The following is a 19725-nucleotide window of genomic DNA, read 5'->3' as shown; positions in this document are numbered from 1 at the left end:
GGGGAAAGGAAGAACTAAAAACCCATGTGGTGAGCAGGAACAACACATGTTCAAAAAGGCAAACTGATAGATACTCACCGAGCGAGAGGGCAGCAATGAATGCCGTCGTCACACTGCTGGCGCACAGCATGGCTGCCTGGTTCAGCTCCACATACCCTTTGGCTATGGCCTTGAAAAGGACTGCCACTAGGGCTGCCAGGAGTCCCACTACAGTGGCTTGTGTCTATTGAGGGAAAATCATGAAGAACAGAAAGTCTCAGAGAACACAGTTTGGAAACTTTCCTGTAGGAATTTTCCCCTATTTTGTGCAATAAGAATAAATATATAGTTCACACAAACAGTACATAGGGAAGCCCATTTTTTAAAATGAAAACAAACTTTCAAGGGGAGCCTTCTTAAGTAAGGAAGGGAATAGATGTAATTAACCTTCTTTCCCAGCTGTTTCTCTACTCTACTGCACTACAAGCCTTTGAATTGGTTCCCCTCCTGCAGCGATCCAGATGCATGCTTTTTCGAAGTAAAACCTTCATTTTTAAAAAACCGCTAGCTAAAATCTTTAATTTTCTCATGCTTTCACTGACTGATTTTAGGATTTTTTTTGAAAAAAAAATCTGCTGAATATTTCATTGCTATTTATCATTGTTCTTATTAGATTATACTGGATTTCATTATTTGTTTCAGTATTTTGAATTTGCATTGAAAGCTATTTTATGGTGCACTGCCTTAGGAGATATACCTGGAAAAACCTGGAAAAACAGGATATAAATATATTAAGCAACACCAGTGGAACCACTTCTGGTGGCGTGTGAGGTGAAGTGGTGGGAGTGGAAGATTTGATTAGAAAAAAGGCTTACAGGAACTGGCAGAACACCCCCTCCCCCCCCCCCAATTCTCAACACACTCCTCTATTCAAAATCACCACCTTTGCACTTAATAATATTTACAATATCATTAAAATTCTCAGATTTTTAAATTATCCACAAAAGCACACTGCTGCCCTCTGGTGAATACCGATAAATTAGTCACATTCTGTGTTATAGTTGAACAGGCATATTTACACTTTTATCAATTTCATACAATTACCAAAGGAGGGATGCTGAAATCTTAGTAGGTCATAGATATATAAGAACTTAGGGCCCAATTCCTGCAAGGTGGGTAACAATCTGAAAATATCAGAGTGTTCTCTAATAACGTGGAAAATCCAACCTGTGCCCCCGCCCCAGTTTACCTATGAACAATGCTAATATTACATTCTTGAGAACAGCTGTGAGTAAGATGCATCGAATGCAGCAGTACTTAATTTCAGAATCAAAATGCTTAGGAAAATATTGTAAATTGACGGAAACCAAAGACATCTGATTTAAGACATGACTACTTAGATCTCTGGCTCTCTGTAGTGGGTTTATGTATGGAAGACCACTGTATAGGAAGGAGACAGTGAACCATTACAGAACCTCGATATTCCCATTACGTCCTCCTTCATTCTATCCCAGGTGTGAGGCCTGCTGTGCCAATTCCCAGTCTGTTAGGGCAGAGCTGAAGGGCAGTAAGCAGCCTGCCTGTGGGAAAGAATCCTATGGACTACTTCTGACACTCACACGCAGTTTGTATGTGGCAACTTTCAAAAAGCTAGGCAAACCTCAAGGTCTTTGGATCTCACTGGTTCACAGGAAACTGTGGATATGTGTGACTAGCAATTCACCTAGGAGCAGCAGTGGTGTAGTGATTAAGAGCAGGTGCATTCTGATCTGGAGGAACTGGGTTTGATTCCCCGCTCTGCCGCTTGAACTGTGGAGGCTTCTCTGGGGAATTCAGATTAGCCTGTGCACTCCCACACACGCCAGCTGGGTGATCTTGGGCTAGTCACAGCTTTTCAGAGCTCTCTCAGCCCCACCTACCTCACAGGGTGTTTGTTGTGGGGGGGGGGGAAGGGCAAGGAGATTGTAAGCCCCTTTGAGTCTCCTACAGGAGAGAAAGGGGGGATATAAATCCAAACTCTTCTTCTCTTCTTCTTCTTATGAAGTGACATCTCTAGAGAACTGTCAGGAATCCTCAGTCTTCAGGGAGGGATGTTAAAAAACCTACCTTCGTTTGATTTTGCCATGTAACCACCACAATGCCCATAACACCTTGTTAAACTTTAATAAACACCAGTCTTCATTCACAAGCAATTTGTCTTCTTCTTGAGTATCCCATGAACCTAAGAGCAGGGTCTGGCAGGCCCTGACTCTAACGTAAAATGCTGTCAAAGCTTGATTTTAATACATGCAATCATTAGGACACTGCACACAAAAGAGGATATTCTCACCACTATCTGGAAAGCAAAATTACTACCAGGGATTCCTCCAAACGTCCTTGCACCTCATGCCACTCTAAACACCCATGAGGATGACCTTAGGAATTTAAGTAATTCCATTAAGTCTTCCTCAATAAAATCTAGATCTTGCTTACCTGAATCAGAGCCAAATTACAGGTGGCCATTTTCCACTGTTCATGGGGATCATCCATCTGTCCAGTGTTAGCCTAAGAGGCAGAAACCAAAAAATTAGCATTTGCACTGAAAGGCCTAGTAGGGAATGGAGCCAGAAAGAAAAGCATAGTATCTGCATTGTGCCTGCAGTGTGGCAGTGGCCCATACCTATCTTTCACATCTCTGACATTGCTCCTTCTCTTACTAATGAGAGCTCTCGCACTTCAATTCCTGCAGAACATGCATGTTCTTGTCATTCCCCTGACAGTATGATGGACATCAACTGACATGTGGTGGAGCCAGATTGCCAAGGATAGCAGTGCTAATGATGTGCACTTAGGCATGTTCACCTTACTGTCAAACTTCACTTTCTTTGGGTACAAAAGAAGCCTGCACTACATCCATACTTTGCTTGAGGCAGACCCCTCTGAAACATTAATCTAATAAAAGTCAGGGCATCAGAGCAGAATAATGTTCTATGCATGCACACATGCACACCTAAAGAGATTGTTCTGTTCTCTTCAGAGAAACAAAATATCTGAAAGTTTCCCAAGGCAGCACCAGAGTTGCTTGTTTCGCAGCTCCCTTTTTTCAAATTGACCTTGAGAACTTCTGAGGGGACTGTGCCCTGAATGTGACTTTAAAAAGGTCTCCATAAGAATGGTAACCATTCATTCACTAGGAGAGGAAGTGAAAGACAATGTCATTGAGCAAGGACATATTTTGCTTCCTGTCCCTGGTGATCCTAGACACCAGATTGATTTTTCTCCTACCCATCATTTCTCCTACCCATCATTTCTCCTACCCAAACCGCCCTTTGGGGGTGGGCGGTTTCCAAATAAAATCAAATAAAAACAAATAAACAAATAAACAAATGTCTTCAGTTCAGATTTTGGGTGAGATACTGTGCACAGATAACTTCATGGTGAAGGGTCCGCAAAATTATATTTGGCCTACCAACCAGTATTGTGTGTGTGTGTGTGTGTCTGTGTGTGTGTGTGTGTGTGTGTGTGTGTGTGTGTGTGTGTGTGTGTCTGTGTGTGTGGTCACCATCAACCTTGTATCCTCCCTATAAATCATCTAGCTTGCACACACCTCGGGAGAAGAGGTTGGATATGGTGAGTCTTTTCCAAATCATAGTAGAAATTCTTGGATGATTCTTGGTTTTTCCAAACTTCTTCAGAAATTGAGAGAATGTGCCCCCCCCCCCCCCGTGAGTCTTCCTGAATTTGCTGAGAATCCAGGGGAAAGGAATGGATTTTGTGTGGGGTGAGGCGGTGAGGCAGTTAAAACTGAGGACTTGGTGATAAGACTGGTAAAACCCAGTTCATTAAAAAAATTATACTAAGCAGTACAAGAATGATGAACAACCAATTAAACAAAACATACAACATTAAATATAGACAAACATATAATTAAGCAAATCACTGCTATGGTTTCTTTTCATATATTAAAATATTGACAATGCTCGTGAACATGGTATAGAATTATTTTGATTCAGAAACACAAATAAACAGCGAACAAGTTTCTTAAAATTAATCAGCAGTGATTAATTCTCCACTGCATATATACAATCGTTTACTCATTAATTTGATTTACTGGGCTTTTCAAAACCATTCCTGAATAGACAGCTTCCTATTACTTTTCCAATTTCATGTAATAATCCTTTCAGCAGCAGTCAGCAGATTTCTGACTAACTCTTTGTTGTTTTTATTTATACAACTCCTCATGAAATTGTTTTTAAAAATAACTTGTCTCCAGAGTTATACATTCTAGCCTGGATCTTGCAAACTGCCAGGACAAAAATGATAGTCCTTTTGCCCCTGTTAATGTGACTGGAAATCAGCTCACAAAAGACAAAGGAAGGAATGATTTAATCTATTTTCCTACAGCTATCTGACCAACACAGCTGGACCCAGGAATTAAATTTTCTTGGGATCAGAAAGGGGTCCAGTGGAAAGGGGAAGTAAGGGAAGAAGCCATGATCCTCGTGCTCTTCCAACACCCTGATTTCTGGTACCTCCTAAATTATACTGAATATCTCTTTCCAACAACTCCTTAAAGTTATACAGCTCCATCAAACATATGTCCAACATTGCAGATAATATTGTTAATTGCCCATTGTTCTCTTAGGCTTTCTGGTAGCAATCTGTTCCATGTCCATCATCATCTGAAGTGTGGAAGATGGGCACACTACAGGCCCTTTTTGGTGGTGGCACCCAGGCTTTGGAACTCTGCACCTAAAGGCTAATCTGGCACCCTGTGCTTGCCTTTAGACACCATATGAAGGCACTACTGTTTTCATATGTATTTGACCCACATCAAAAATGAATTATGTTGGTTCTTTCACTCAATTCTTTATAGTTTGAGCTGCTGGAGCTTTATTCTGCTCTTCCTGCATTATCAGTTTTATGGCATTTCTAAACACTGTGATTTTGTTTCATTAGATTATGTTTGTTAGATGCCTTGAAGGTCTAATGTGTGGATGGAGTCAGGATGAAGATATTTTAATAAACATTATCTTATAAGGACCCCTGTGACTCAGTCTTATGATACGTTGTATTGGGTAGTCAGAGAAATACTGTACTCTGCATGATGTATAGGAGACAATGCACTCCTTTGTGGCCAGAATGCAAAGAAACTCCAACACAGGAAAAGGTTAAGTCCAGGCTACCAAAAGGCAACAATATTTGGATAATACTATTTGTTCATCTTCAGATTCGAGTTTAGCTTGAACTCATGAATATTCCATCAGCAATCTGTTTTGCGAAGTTCATTGTGATAGGCAGGAGATCTGATCTGGGACTACTATTTATTTGAGAAGCAACTCAAAAGTAAGCCTCACTATCTACTATTATCTATTGCAGCTGGCAGCAGCTCCCACAATTCTGAGCAGAGATCCAGTTCTCAGAACTTGTTACCTGAGATCCTTTTTAAATATATATATATAAATTAACTGGACTGAACCAGGAAGTTTCTGCCAACTCAACTTATGGTTTTGGCTAAGCTCCAGTTTTCTTCCTACATCCAGAAAATGTAGACTCCAAAGAAGGTATGTACATGAAATGAATAATGTAGGGAAGTGATCTTCATGATTCCACACTTGGGACCCACTCAGCTTAATAAAATACAGTGTTGTGAATGGGAAATAAAAACTATTTCAATCAACTTTCTGAACTGTTCTTAATAAAAAGAAATGAATGAATACAGCTTTGTGTATAACGTGCTTCCTCCAACACATATGCAAACCCAAGATTGACACTTACAGCAGTAGAAAGTCTAGATGCCAAGGTCATTTCAAGGTTACCCTTCAAGCCAAGAAGGGCTGGAACCAGAATAAATACTTCTGTGATTGTCTTAAATACTTCCCAGTGCTGAAGAAAGGGAGAGAAGAGGAGCTTAGTTAACCCAAATGCTACCACTATACACACTCAATAACCCAACTTGAACACATGCATGCAAACACTTTAGTATACTGCACTGGTAAAAAACATCTCCAGCTGCTAAGAAAGGCACATACTCAAAGCCATGTCTGGAGGTGTAACATTGGCACAAAGACATCCTGTGTCATGAATACATAGGCTGTCAAATTGGCTGTGCAAAAGATATACCTCACCACCAAAAATATAGCAAGTTCTTTCACCAGACCAACTGTTTTGTTGACAAATGGGCATGGACATTTAACAATTACACATAATTCTTCATCAGGTAGAATGTGTATGGTTGTGTGCAGTTAAGGTTGTGCTGGTATCATGGACATCTACTCAACAGTATCAAAAATGGGGTGCTGTGTGGTTTCCAGGCTGTATGGCCGTGTTCTAGCAGCATTCTAACATAGCCATACAGTCCAGAAACCACACAGCACCCCAGTGATTCCGGCCGTGAAAGCCTTCGACAATACAGTACCAAAAATATCCCTAAATAATGAGCACCATAATTCTTCCTTCTTCTTTTCTTCCTTCTTCTTTTATCACCTTTCTTTTTGCAAAATTACCATTAAGAACATTCTTCAGAAGATTCCATATTCTGTCACTGCACAATTCCAATGTGAGAACACTTATCTTGCCTTGTTTAAAAGACAACAAAAATGGACAGATGCCTCCTCCTCCGTTTTAATTAACAGAACGACTTTCTTCCTGAGAAACACTAGCATCTATGTTAATGCAATCTAGGAAACTGAGCAGATAAATAAATGTAGAGATTTACTGCCAGTTAGAATAGAAAGCACTTTGATGACCCACCTTCCTCTACAACGAGAACTTTAAGTGGTTTATAACATTCTCCACTCCTCCATTTTACTCTTACAACAATCCTGGGAGGTAGGCAGGTTAGACTAATAATATGTGACAACTCTGTCACCCAGCAAGCTTCCATGGCAGAATGGGGATTTAAACTCCCACCACCCCCACCCTGATCCTAGTCTAACACAACACTGAACTGAGAGCAAAGGCAACTGAAGGTTAATAAAAACAAATGGAAAATATAATAAAAATAAACATAATGGAGGCCCTGGACTGCGCATTTTGGAAAATAGATGGGATGATGCCAAAAAACAGCAAATTGCTACCAGCAACAGAGAAACAGGAAGATTTGGACCGGGATCCCAGAAAGACTGAAACCAAGAGAAGGAAACAGAAGAATTATAGGATTACAATAAAATTCAAGGGTTGGAAGTCCTTTCCATATCCATTTTTACCCTCCCACTTGTACTGACCTCCCCGTACTTCCAATCTACTACTATATACTTACCTTCCTCCCTCAAATGTCTTTCTATTTAGCTAAAGGCCACAAATCCCAGAAATGCCATTTTTGCTGGAAAATAGTAATGCCTGAACAAAAAAGACACAGATCTCTTCAAATGTAAAAGAAGGGTTGTGGTGATCCAGGGCTTGCTCCCAAGAGGAAATGAAAGTACATCTTGGCAATCTGACCCCGCACCCAGGGAACAGGCTCATTTACTTGGCGCCCATTTTAGAAAACTCATGGAAAGGGTGCCAAATTTATTAATGCAACTTCTTTGCTGCCTATCCTTGTAGACAACAGCCATGTTAAAAGGGACAGAGTTGAAGGATACTGCAAAGTTCTGGAGGCGAAACAGAAGAATATGAGGTGTGAGGAAGACTCACAGAAAAATTCAAACATAGTGGAAACTGGGGCTTATGTTCTTAGTGGTAGAGCACATGCTTTGCATTCAGAGGGTTCCAGGTTCAATCCCTGACATGTCCAGTTAAATGGCTCAGGCAGAGGGTGATGTGAAAGGTCTCTGCCTGAGACCCTGGAAGGCTGCTGCCTGTCAGAGCAGACAATACTGACCTTGACAGGCCAATAGTCTCACTAAGTATAAGGCAGCTTTATACATTTGATTGGATTGCTGTATTGACAGCCCAAACAGAACAGCTTTGAGTTTCAGGATCATGGAATCACATTTAAAAGATGTCCTAAATTGTGTGTAACTAAAACTGAGAAATGTATCCTTGGTAATTCCACCTGCTGATCATTCAAATTGGGTTGGAAAGATGGCACTGGGATAATAATTACAAAAAAGCACTAAGCATTCAGGATGATACTCTCACCATCTTCCAGGTGAGTTAAAACAATGATACTTATTGTTTATTTACAGATAGCAATGGGGCATCCAAATGCTCAAGAGTGATCTGACACACACACACACACACACACACACACACACACACACAGAGAGAGAGAGAGAGAGAGAGAGAGAGATCAACTTCAAATTACGGTTGTTCTCAAATGGATGTTACTGTGTTGGACTAGGATCTGGGAGACCCAAGTTCAAATTCCCACTCTGTCATGGAAGCCTGCTGGGTCACACACTGCCTAATTTACCTCATAGAATTGTTGTGATGATAAAATGGAAGAAGGTACAACTGTGTTGTAAGCTGCCTTGGTTCCCCACTGGGGAGAAAAGCCGAGTTTAAATATCTAAATAAATAAACTGACATTTCACAATCGTTCCTTCGGCCTATACATATCACAATGACAGTGAATCCCTTTTCTGCATCTGATAAAGTGGGCTTTGCTCATACTTCATTAAACCTGTCAGTCACAAGACTCCTTTTTGTTTCCAGCAATTAATGTAAGTACACTGAATTTACAATAGCACAGCCTGGCTCAATGACTTTGATGCATATAAATTCTCATGCTTCCCTTGTCTGCACCTTTTAATTTTGTCTTCCTCATGACACACTTCATAAAGTCATGACGCACTGAGCTGCCCTTTCTGAAATAGACACTCTACACAGCCAGCTGCATCAGACTGTGCTTAGAATTTGCAATGGTGTTTGTTTAGTTATGAGAATCCAAAAGCTTGAGGTTTGTTCCTAGTCCCCCATGCAGTCATCTTAATCATGCGGCTCTGTGTCTTACAAAGTTATATGCCAAAGAAGGCACATAGCAAGAAAGTATTGAAAGGTTATGTTAGTCACTTCAAACTTTGAAGTAAACTCTGGGCTCTTTGATTTTGAGAGAAATTTGGAAGGAGAGACTCTTATTCCAGGTAATGTCCTATGTGCTGCAGTGTGCCTGTGCTGTACACAGAAGAAGAAGAAGAAGAAGAAGAAGAAGAAGAAGAAGAAGAAGAAGAAGAAGAAGAAGAAGAAGAAGAAGAAGAAGAAGAAGAAGAAGAAGAAGAAGAAGAAGAAGAAGAAGAAGAAGAAGAAGAAGAAGAAGAAGAAGAAGAAGAAGAAGAAGAAGAAGAAGAAGAAGAAGAAGAAGAAGAAGAAGAAGAAGAAGAAGAAGAAGAAGAAGGGGTGAAGAAAATTACATCCACTGGTTCCCCTAGGCCTGTGTGGCTGCACTTGCAGTAGGCTTGCAGACCACTTTAAAAGAATCTGAGACATATTTGTGGAGGAAATGTCCATCAAAAGCTTCTAGCCACTTCACCTGCAAGATCACTCAAATTATCTTCAGTGTTCAACTACCCCATCACACTCCCAGTCAGGCTGGCCAGGAAGAAAGAACATTCAAACATCTTGAATGTTTATGAATTAGATTGGAGATTCTACTGAACATTAGACCTATACAACTATCAATGAGAAGCGGTTATTATAGGGAGCAAAAGAGTGTTATATTGTATTTGCAGCATATAATTCCAATAGTGCAATCTAAAGCAGTGCAATCTAAGCCCATTGGCCTCAATGTAGAAGGATACAACCCTGTGTAGGATTGCACTACAAACGTCTGCGTGACTAGGGGTAGAAAACCAGATTTAGTGGTTGAGATCAGTGCTATTGGAGATAAACAGCACACGTGTGGGTTCTATTCCTTTTACGTCGTCGTGAACTGCCTGCTTCCTTTCTCAGCTGTATTGCTGTATATGGGCTGAAGCTTGTGGGAGGTTGCATGAGCATTCTTGCGTGACTGAGGATTACTCTATTTATTTCCAAGCCAAAATACTACTGGCTGCAGTTCCGGTTAGGATCAACCAATACAAAGGATAACATTCAGAATCGTAAGTATGTCAGGCAGTTTGCTCAGATGTTAAAAGAGCTCCAAAACGACAGAACATCCTTACTATCCACTTCCATTACTGATCATTAAGGTAGGAAACCTGTGTGAGAAGCACCGAGATCTAAGGCTTAGTATAAAGGACGCATCTCAAAGCCAGGGCAAGAACTGAGAATTCACTGTAACTGGGGAACAAGTCTCTGAAGTACTTTTCTAGTTCATCATTATGTGGAGCTTATAAACACTGGTGGGGGAACAGACTGACAGCAGTAAGGGAGAAAGGGGGAGACAGCCTCATTTGTCTTTCAAAAGAGCCATCCACACAACAAGATTTTTATTCTTATGGAAAAGACAGACCGGCCCAAGAGAAGTCTCACTAGCACCAGCACCTACTGAAATAATGTGCTATTAAAGGAGCTGTTCTGTGTTTACCCTCATATAAAGAGTATCATAGAAAGGTTTAGACTTTAGTCACACTATGCTCTTCGTCCTGTGCTTATCAGATGAAGCCTGAACAATGAGAAGAGAAAGAGAGTGAAAAAAAGAGAGGAAAGGACAAGCTTTCCTTCCAGTTGTAAACAGAACCTTGCTATAGGGCTTAAAGTTTGGGCTGGCAGTTATGGATAATTGCTATTATAAAACTGGCCAAGATGAGGGCCTGTAAATTCCATCCCACCACCACAGCATAAGGGCAGGAGTCCACCAAACTCTAGGGCTGGTTGAGTCACTTTGGCTGCATACAAATCTATGTTTAAAAAGAGCATGGCATTGCTGTGGCTGTGTGCTGAGCTTTCTTTTTGATGCACCTGTGAGCATAGTATAGGAGTCAATCCAGCATGGATAAAAAGTATTGCACTGGCTGGGGGCTTCACTGCAGCTGTCTCTTTCTCTCTCCCTTCTGTTGTTAGAGAATGAGGTGCCCCAGCAATTTCCTGAGATGAACCACTTCAGTCTCAGGGCTCAGCTGTGGGAGGCTTTCATTCCCCAGCAAGAAGGAAGAGGCAGCAGAGGCAACAAAACACAAGCAAGCCCTGGGACACATAACACTTGCTTGGCTATAGCTTATATTAGCACTGGAGCTACTTATTCAGCACTCATAGCAAAGCATATTCACAGTGCTACATGCCTCTTCTATCTATACGTAATTTTCTGCTCAGGAGGGAAGGAAGCATGGGATCACCCGATCTCGTCAGATCTTGGAAGCTTAGCAGGGTTTGTACTTGGAAGGAAGACCACCAAAGAAGACTCTGCAGAGGGGGCCACTGGCAAATCACCTTTGCTTCTCACTTGCCTTGAAAGGTCCTTGCTGGGGTTTGCATTTCACACACACACAACCCTCCTGCTCACCTAGCCCTATAGTGTAATTTCCCCCTTTATGCAGGTTAGGGCATGATGACCAGGAGGGAGACATTTCTGCACCTGCCACCCACCCCACCCCCCACCCCCCGCCCCCTATTTGGGAGAGGTGCAGGAAGGGGACAGAATTTGGGGAAAACATGCCACACCATGCCCAATCCCAATATACCAGGATACTGGGAACAGTTAGGGACTATACTCCTTCACAGTCTATTTTGTTTTGTGTTGTTTTTTGTGGGAAGACATCCTATTAATTCATTACAGCTGGAAGAAGTGTTTTCCCTCCAATCCTGAGTGCATCTCAGTCAGAGCCTTTAAGAGTTTATGGCATCCTGGGCTAGGGTGAGACATTATGGTCACAGCATATACCCTCTCCCTTTTTTTAATTTTCTCCCTCCAAGATACTACAAACTGTTACAGGTTGAAGAAGGTCAAGTTCCTCTCTATTTTTTTCTTTAACAGACTCTCAACTACCCACAAAATCCCATGCCTCCTGAAAGCCAATGAGCACAGAGTCTTCAGCCAACAGCAGAGACAGGATATATTGTACTTAATAAAAACAATCATAAATTGGGCGGTTTCCAAAATATTTTTCTCTCTGTATATGTGGGGAGTCTCCAGAGCATACAGAATGCTCTGTTTTACTACCCTTCTGAGAGGAATGAAAACATCAAGTTTGCTGTTTGAAGATGTAATAAGGATTTCCTCACATTTGCTGAATCTCAGTGCCTGTGTTCACTGACAGTTACACACAACAGTGTGCCGTGAAGACAAATAAAAGTTCTTTCCTCTGACATATCCAAAGTATATGTTCAGAAGATTTTCTCCCAAAGGACTCAAAAGACTCTACTTCTGAAATCCTCACAGAGGACATTTTTCTTACAGGCAGACAATGCACAGCACTGCCCCTAGCAACTTTCATATTCACAAATTAAAAATGGACACTCAAGGTCACCCAGGCAAATTAATGCTGTTTCAGTCTGGCTATGAAGGTACTTGAAAGCACATACATACATGAACAAATTCCATCAAGAGGCCAGCAACCACCAAGCCTACACCTGCCAAGAAGAATGGGACAAAAAGCTGAGATAAAATGGAGAAGGATGTCTCTGGGATGAATCCATTGGGTGATCTGGTTAACTTGCAAGTGAAACCTCTCAGTTTCTTTCCCCGAAAGCACAGCTCCAATTGCAGCTGGGTGACCACCATGATCAAACACCATTAACCCATACTCAAGAAGCAGGAGGAAATCCAGGAATAGACGTTAAGCCTCACTCTCAGCAGAACGCTCCAGAGTTTAAGGCACTGTACAGGTACAGCGATGCTGACGTCTTCTTTTCTTCCTCTTTTTTTTTACCTTCCACAGAAGATCAAGAAGGTTACTTTCCAAAATCCCTTTGTTTTAGCTCAGCCCAACTGTCACTAAACTTCAGGGCAGTCCCTTTTTGTTATACTCCACAGGGGAAACAAAATCCAGGAGATGGTCAAAATGTTTGTGGATAAATACAAAAAAAAAAGCCAGCAGCTTCTAAAACTTGGCAGGGAACCAGAAAGACCTGCTTGAGCTCCAGCATTGAAAAGTGGCAGCGTGAGGAGTGACAGGCTGTACGGGAATCCCAAATGCTTCAAGTCAGCAGTGTCCTTTCTCCTCAAGTTACACCACAGTCTGACTAAAATTTAAGCCCAGGCTGCTGAAAAAGCCACAGTTCCTTCAAGCTCACCATGTGCGATGCTGAACTTTCCTTGCTGTCCCAAGGCAGTGGAGGAGGTTAACTCGTCAGTTTCATTTCGTTTTTCCTCTTGTTTCCTCAAGGTGAAGAAAGGACACTGGAACATGAGCCTAATCCTACTGAAGCTGTAGCGATTACACAAGAGGTCAACAGAAAATACTAGGAGATGCACTGGCTGGAAGGGAACTCTTTCTGCCTCATTTTCTGTCTCCCTTTCTGCAGCCTTCCTAAGAGTATACCAGTTCAGGAAATATGTGGCCTCTATCTCTAAATTACTGACTCCCATGGAAAAAAAAAATCCACAGCAAAAGCCAATGAGCTTCAAAAGCGAATGCCCTTATCTGCTGTCATCACTTCAACTTTCAGCTACTTTGCAAAGGCCATGATAAGAGTCTCTGAAGGAGTTTTATTTAAGGTAGTTCTGTAGTATTGTTAGGCAGTGGAAAAAAATTCCAGAAGCTTCTATGTTGCTTTTAAGTTTCCACCCCTCAAGATATACAAAGTAATCTTGTACGCTGTTGAAAAATTCCAAGTTGCAAGGACTTTTGGAACTCACAAACACAAAAAACTGGTGGAATTGTAGCCATCCAAGCCCTCAGTGGAAGCGAAAAAAGAAAGCTTTGGCCCAAATGGTTTACAAACCATCACAATAGTCTTTATGTGCATGTTGAGAAAGGAGCAGGGCACCCTTTGTGGCTTCCTCTGCTAGATTCCTGTTCCTCCCTTCTTGTGTTTTGAGTTGTTTTCGCCATGGCTAATCTGGTTTCTCTACCCCTCCTATTTATTTTTAATTAAAGCCACTAGCTAAGATACACAATTCCAATTTTTTCCCCTGAAAAAGAAAGAGGCTTCATTAAACACCAAAGTGCCAGTTGGAGACCAGTAGAACACTGAGAAGTGGGAATTCTCACTAGGAGCAGAGTGGGGTGAAGGTCTCAGTCCTCTATTCTCATTACCATCATCTGTCACCGAGGTTAACATTTCATACATCTGACAAACTGGTGTCTTGCTCAGGAAAGCTCCTACCACTATATATGTGTTGATCTTCAAGATGCCAAGAGGAACTGTATTCTTCATAGCTGCAGCTCTCTCTCAGAGGAAATGGAATCTTTTAAATTTTAACAGGGCTGAATTTGAACTGACAGCTTGAAGAAACTCTGTACCTCTCATACCCTTCCGCAAATATAACGGGAGATTTTTCTGCAGTCACTTATACTAGGGATGTTCCAGATCTATCTTCAAAATGACTCCATTTCCTGCCTGTTTTCATCTCTCACTTACAGTACCAAATCCCCCAACTTTCATTCTGAATCTCTCATTCCTGACAGTGAACAGAATGTCACCACCTCACAGAGGCTAACCCGCTGCAGCCCCACTAATCTGAGGAAACAAGGCTCTGAGATCAATTGGGCCCAGTGTTTTCTTCTCTCAGAGGTTCAGTTGTAAGTAGGGGGTCACCAAAAAGGGAGACACCTGGAGATTTTGGGGTTGGAGCTTGAGAAAGGTGGGGTCTGGGGAAGGGAGGAGCTTCAATGGAATATAATGTCATAGACCTTCCAAAGTGGCCATTTTCTCCAGGTGAACTGATCTCTGTTGCCTGAAAATCAGTTGTAATAGCAGGACATCTACAGCCATTACCTGGAGGTCGGCAACTCTAGCTGTAGAAGTAGGTGACTTAAAGCCATGTAGCAGTGACTGTGACCTTACCATTCGACAGTTCAACAAGTTCAACCGGTGAACAAGTTCAAGTTTATTGCTCTATCTATCTCCATGTGAAGTGCCATAAAAAGCCTAAAGGCAACCAATCAACTTGCAGAAAGGGAAGTCAGCTTAGGAGTGTACACTTCTTTTTTTAATTGAACTCTTAAGGTGTCACCAGCAAAGTGGCAGAAATCTGCCATCAGGGAAATCATGAGAGCATGTGAAACCAGAGCTTACTTTTCATTATAGCACCGTACAGTGCCTGACACCTTTCTTGACTGATGGAAGAAGGGAGTAAAATAATGTAACATATGGTAGAACTGCTATGACAAGCAAATAATACCCAGTTTTACAATGACAATGGAAATACTACTATACATTTTTATTGCCTTCCTCTGGACCCTATTCTCTGTATTCTGTATTAGTTAGACCTTCTCTAACCTCTAACCTATTAGTTAGACCTATTCTGCATTAGTTAGAATTCTCTCTATTCTGCATTAGTTAGACCTCACCTGGAATACTGTGTACAGTTTTGGGCACCACAATTCAAGGAGGACATTGACAATTCAAGAAGGATATTGACAAGCTGGAACAGGTCTAGAGGAGGGCAACAAAAGTGGTAAAAGGTCTGGAGTCCATTCCTTATGAAGAGAGACTTAGGGAGCTGGAGATGTTTAGTCTGGAGAAGGGAAGGTTAAGGGGGGACATGATAACTATGGTTAAATATTTGAAGGGATGCCATTTCGAAGAGGGAGCAAGCTTGTTTGCTGCTGGATCAGAGACTAGAACCAGGAATAATGGATTCAAGGTGAAGGAAAAGAGATTCCACCTAAACATTAGGAAGAACTTCCTGACCATCAGGGCTGTTCGACAGTGGAATTCACTGCCTCGAAAAGTTGTGGAGTCTCCTTCTTTGGAGGTTCTTAAACAGAGGTTGGGTGAACATATGTTGGGAGTGCTTTGATTGTGTGTTTCTGCACTGCAGGGGTTTGGACTTGATGGCCTTTATTATTCTATGGTAAAAACACACACAAAGGGCACACCTTATTCTCAAGTACTGATAAAACTCTTACCAACAAAACAACTAAGTTTTGTTCCAAATTGTATTATTGCATCATTTGTATCATTTCTACAGTACATTCTCATGTGCTATACCACATTGTTCTCAGTCATTCTCACTCCAGTCCTCTTAAGTGAGCTATTAACAGTCCATTCTGCAAAGGGAGAATTGAGAGAGAAAGACAACACAGACTACACAAAGAAGGCCAAACAGATGTGGCAATGGCAGACTTCTACAGGAGAATCAAGTCTACTGCCAAATCCCAGTACATGAGAAGGAGTAGATTAACAGGGCAATCCTAAACACAGTGACGCCCAAAGTTACAGTCTTAAATAGAGTTATACCTATTGAAGTTAATGGACTCAGTAGGTGTAACTCCGCTTAGGATAGCATTGTCAAAAAAATATAAGGAGTGGATATGTGTGTGTGTATGTTACGTGCCATCAAGTCGTTTCCGACTCATGGAGACCCTCTGTAAGGGTCTGGTAGTCCAGTCAACAAGCAAAGACTCAGGGACATTTCAAGAGCTTTATTGGAACTGTGTCAGCCTGAGGTCCAGGTAGTCGACACTGAAGTTTGACTCTCTGACCCCTGGTATGTACCTGTAAGTTACAACCTAGCTCAACCCTTAGTCGCCCCCCCCCCCACCCTTGCATTCTTATAATATCAGCATAATAAAGAATGGTGTGAACAGAAGCATTGTTTTGGGACAGGCGGTTCCCTTCTTCGGAGGAAGGCAGATAAGAGGAAATGGTTAAGCTCTATTGACTAGTTACGTTGCAAGCAAGGGAGACCTCCTTGGCCTCGAGCAATGACAATGGCCTGGCCAGCAGTGGCCTTAATGCGGATGTGTGAGATGCCAGGCCGAGAATGGTGCAACCTGACACCCTATGAATCAGAATCTTCCAAAACATCCCACCATTAACAGCCTTGCTCACGTCTTGCAAACTGAGGGCTATGGGACTGTCAAAGGCTTGTTGAGGATTATGCCTTCCTTTTTAGAATCTATCCCATGCTGGTTCTTCCTCTTTTCCTTACACCTTCAACCTTTCCTAGCATTATTATCTTTTCCAGTGATCCTTGTCTTCTTATTATGTGACCAAAGTACAACAGCTTCAGTTTAGTTATTTTAATTTCTAGGGCTGGCTCAGCCTTGATTTGATCTAGAACCAAGATGGGTACCAAGTTCTAAACCCTAGTTTAGGCCATTTCTGCACAGTGGCAGAAACAGCTGTCCACCGCCGAGGCTACTGCGACCTGCAGAGGCGGCTCTGTCCAGAGCCACCTGCGGGTCGTCCCGTTCACTTACCTCTCCTCCCTGTGCAGCTCTGGACGGCTGGAGGGACATGCCCACACTGCTCTCCGATCTCTGGGGTCAGAGGGCAGTGTGGGCATGTCTCTCCAGCCGTCCAGAGCTGCACAGGGAGGAGAGGTAGGTGAACGGGAACACCAGAGCGGCCAAAAGCGGCACCGCAGGGCTGCTCAGACAATAGAGGCAGGCTGACAGGGGGAGGGGACTGGCAAATGTGGGAGCAGCCACCCACCATGCCACTGGGTCCTAAAAAGCCTCTGGGCATCCCCAGTGACCCAGTGCCCTACTGGCCACACTGCCCCAAGGCAGGGACAACAAGAGAGATGGGAATCAGGAGAGAACTGAGGCGGGGCCACATCAAAAAGAGCCAGGGAGAAGGGAATCAGAAACCAGGCCGGGGGGGGGGGGGGGGGCGCAAATGCATGTACCAGGAAGGGTACAGGGGGTGGGACAAGAAATTCAATACATCTAGAAGCTTTTTTCCTAGCAACGTAAATGTATATTAAGTGTATCATAATAGTAATGTAAATTTTGAGGGACAAGCAAGGAACAATTATTGGATGGACCAAAGAGAAGCAGTTCCAGCAATCACATTAGGGGTGAGTTAATTAAATGTTTGACCAAATATAAGAGGTTAATTTTTGTTGATAATTTTGTATGGCCCGCGAATGATGTTATAAATGTCCAAATGGCCCTTAGCAGAAAAAAGATTCCCCACCCCTGCTGTAAAGTATGGCTGGGTTCCGGCTTTATTAAATAGGTTAGAGGTTTGCAAACAACACAGATTGCCACAGGATTATCCCCCCAGAGTTCATTGATGTCAAAAAATTATTTTTTTCCTGCTTCCCCACAGTATCTTGGGGCATTTATATACCTTCCAAGGTCTCTGGCTTTTCTCTGATGCTTCTTAACCCTACTTTGCTCTGAAATTTTGGGAAAACCTATATGGCTGCTGTTTGATTGGAACAGCACTTCCCCACTGTATCTGAGGGACCATGTCTCCCCATATTGCCCCACTAGGGGAACCTAGGGGAACCTGCTGGTAGTCCCCGACCCGAAAGACATCCGGCTGGCCTCTACTAGGGCCAGAGCTGGTAGAACAGGCTTCCAAAGGAGGCCAGGGCCCTGCAAGATCTACAAGCTTTTGGCAGGGCCCGTAAAACGGACCGGTTCCGCCAGGCATTTGGCCAGCTGGGTTGATTGAGACCCCATTCGATCCTGGCCTTCAGTGGGCTTGGGGGAGGGCGTAGGAGTTTTGTCACCATCTTTTACAGCTGAAGTTTCCTAGTAATTCTTGTTGGTGTTTTAAATTGTTATAATTTGTAATCGTTTTTAATGTTTTATAATTTATGTTGTACACCACCCTGGTATAAAGATACAATGCTATTAAACAGCCAACAACTTTTTTTTTAAGTACTGAGGAAACATGGTATGTGGAAGGCCTATCACTGTTGCCCTGTGTTAACAGCAACACAGCAGAAGGGAAACTACTATAGAAGACTGTCCCAATGTGATAAACACCCATTCTGGCTGGAAACTTGCTTTTAAAGAATCAAATAAAAATAGGCTCTCAAGATATGAAATTCTGTCACACAATGTGCATGCCTGTAAAAGCATGCTCCAGACTTAGTTGCAACACATGTGTCAGATTCCAGGTTGCAACGTAACACACACTGCCAAGAGTCACAATAACACAAACCGTTTTCAATAGCAGTTTGTGTAACAAATTCTGGTTAGCAAATTCTGACCTAGGTTGCAATCAGACAGCAAGATGAACAGAAGTTTGTCTGGCACTTGCACAAATGGCACTCGCTGTCATATTCACATATATCACCAGTCCTCCTCCTCCACAATGCAGCACAACTGATTGGAGGCTTCCGGGTTTAGGGAGCCTTTAATCACACTGAGGAAGCCTTTAATCAAAATTAGCCACAGTGTCTGGATGCAGATGCCTGGATGACCCAAAAGATCTTTTTCCTCCACAAGCCAGGGTTCAAAACCTTAATTTAATCCCACATTAATATCATACATTAACCTCATATGTTATGGGGGGGGGGGGAGGGGAGCCAATTTAGCTGAGCACCTGAGAGCCAGGATGGAACAGTGATTAAAAGCAGCAGACTCTAATCTGGTGAACTGGGTTTGTTTCTCTTACCCTACACATGAAGCCTGTTGGATGACCTTGGGCTAGTCACAGTTCTCTGAGAACTCTTTCAGTCCCACCTTCCTCACATGGTGTCTGTTGTGAGGAGAGGAAGGGAAGCTGCTTTGAGACTCCTTATGATTGAGAAAAGAAGGTATAAATCCAAACTCTTCTTTTTCTCTTCAAGCATTATATTCAAGAGTCTGCATATCTGGAAGTCTTCTGACACATTCTTCATATGAGAGGATGGAGGGATTGTGAGGGGAACATGAAAGAACAGCAACAAGTTGTGTGTATACAAATCATAGACAAATCTTGTAAGTCATGATTTCGGAATGCAGCCATAAGCCATAATTTAAGTGCTGCCAAGAAGCTTGCTGGTGACTTCAGGTCAGTCACTCACTCACAGGCAGCCATGATTTCATAATGCAGCCATTGGTATCAGTGTGCTTGCCGCTTGGTTCTCTCTCCTGTCTCCCAGCAAAG

General features: G+C 42.4%; 1 protein-coding gene across 3 annotated transcripts in view; it reads right to left on the bottom strand.

Moving 5' to 3' along the window:
* Positions 1-19725, bottom strand: part of SLC41A3 (solute carrier family 41 member 3) — a 56205-nt gene that overhangs the window by 22841 nt on the left and 13639 nt on the right. For 2 of the 3 annotated variants that reach the window (XM_048490324.1, XM_048490323.1), the window contains exons 3-5: positions 5737-5844; positions 2452-2523; positions 79-223 (exon numbers count right to left, since the gene is read on the bottom strand). In XM_048490324.1, coding sequence (XP_048346281.1) covers positions 79-223; positions 2452-2523; positions 5737-5844 — 325 coding nt within the window. Of the gene's footprint in view, positions 1-78; positions 224-2451; positions 2524-5736; positions 5845-12307; positions 13231-19725 lie in introns of those variants that run through there. The other variant, XM_048490325.1, reaches the window with a different exon arrangement.

Source organism: Sphaerodactylus townsendi, linkage group LG03 (genome assembly GCF_021028975.2).
Source record: "Sphaerodactylus townsendi isolate TG3544 linkage group LG03, MPM_Stown_v2.3, whole genome shotgun sequence".
In the NCBI taxonomy this organism is placed as follows: domain Eukaryota; kingdom Metazoa; phylum Chordata; class Lepidosauria; order Squamata; family Sphaerodactylidae; genus Sphaerodactylus; species Sphaerodactylus townsendi.
The sequence above is the reverse complement of the archived record's forward strand: the minus strand, read 5'-3'. Positions and strand labels throughout refer to the sequence as shown.